General features: G+C 37.8%; 1 protein-coding gene across 1 annotated transcript; it reads right to left on the bottom strand.

Moving 5' to 3' along the window:
* Positions 1-564: 564 nt before the first annotated feature.
* On the bottom strand, positions 565-1090 carry LOC123184269 (uncharacterized). The gene is made up of 2 exons (XM_044596416.1): positions 964-1090; positions 565-838 (listed from the first exon to the last, which is right to left on the bottom strand). The coding sequence occupies exons 1-2, from the start codon at positions 1058-1060 to the stop codon at positions 663-665; spliced, it is 273 nt and encodes a 90-aa protein (XP_044452351.1). The 5' UTR covers positions 1061-1090; the 3' UTR covers positions 565-662.
* Positions 1091-1295: the final 205 nt, after the last annotated feature.

The following is a 1295-nucleotide window of genomic DNA, read 5'->3' as shown; positions in this document are numbered from 1 at the left end:
AGTGTAATCTCCCCCTTTTCATATGACCTCCCTCCTCTCACCAACCCATGCTTTTTCATATGATTTTAATGTTAGTATCCATTTTATCTTTTGAATTGAATTTTGATTTACAATTCGTTTCCATATTTGTGTTCCTTCAGATTAGGACTTTAAAAGAAGACCACTCTTGAATATATTTGTAAAAAATAGTTTTTAATAATATATTCAATATTGGTCTTGTTTTGAATATCTCGTCGGAATAAACATATTTGTTCAAATAAAATGTAAATCACACTTTTGTTTGACAAGATATCAGGCATCTAAATTATTTACACAGAAAGAAATAAGAGGGAAGATATTTCTGGTATAGAGTTATAAAGAGAGATGTGGGGCATGCGTGGACTTGGTGCTATTTACACTGACACACAATCTGACCATGACTCCAGAACATGCACGGGATATCCCGTGCATGGTAGATAATCCGCTCTGCCCACCCAGTGAGCATTCGAAACAGTGGGAAATACACTGTAGCAAACGAACATTGCCCCATCAAGATCTATTCCTTTATTAGTCCATGGATAGATGGGCAGAGCGGCTAAAATTAATTAACTTATTTCATTCATAATGCATGAACTCATAGCAATAGCTTTGATCGAGCATGCAAGAAAATGGCACATATATGGCTAGATAGATTCAGTGTTGCAGTGTCTGTAGCACATGCAATGAAAGAGTTTTTTGCAGATGCCGCGCTCAAAGTTCTCCCTTCTGCAGGGCTTGTTGCAGGTGCCGCGAAGGATACATGAACTGTTGTCCCATGTCAGGCTCCAATCTTTATCACAGGCATCCGATTTCATCTCTTCTACATACGTCCGAAAACAATACAAATTAACAATCAACTAAATTAACTTCTACTCGCAAAAAACAAAAACTAAATAAACTTGGATCATTCTGATCGGGAGAAGTGCGGGTCCAAAGTAGTTGTACCAGATGACAAGACAAGCATCGTCACCAGGCACAAGCATATCAACACCTTGGTGGCTGCCAACAGTCCTTTGCCGATGTTCTTCGTGCACCATGCCATAGCGATCGATGGGGTACGTTGTGATTTTTCCTCCTAAGTAAAGCTGATATGGGTATGCGTACATCCATGATCTATATTTATAGAAAAAGTTTGCTTAATGATGGAACTGTTATTTTTTAATAAGATATTAATGCAGTGCATTAGTTCTTATCCATACGTCTTGATTAACTTCCACTTTTGAACATGGTTATGCCTTATCCTAACATCTAATTTTAGTGCCAATGCTAGATATGGT

The sequence above is a fragment of the Triticum aestivum genome, chromosome 2A, assembly GCF_018294505.1.
Source record: "Triticum aestivum cultivar Chinese Spring chromosome 2A, IWGSC CS RefSeq v2.1, whole genome shotgun sequence".
NCBI lineage: Eukaryota > Viridiplantae > Streptophyta > Magnoliopsida > Poales > Poaceae > Triticum > Triticum aestivum.
The sequence above is the reverse complement of the archived record's forward strand: the minus strand, read 5'-3'. Positions and strand labels throughout refer to the sequence as shown.

Excerpts from the sequence above, each read along its gene's own strand:
- LOC123184269 (XM_044596416.1), bottom strand. The coding sequence starts at position 1,060 with ATGGCATGGTGCACGAAGAACATCGGCAAAGGACTGTTGGCAGCCACC. Across the intron at positions 839-963 it reads GATGCTTGTCTTGTCATCTG|AAGAGATGAAATCGGATGCC; the intron begins GTACAACTACTT and ends GGACGTATGTAG.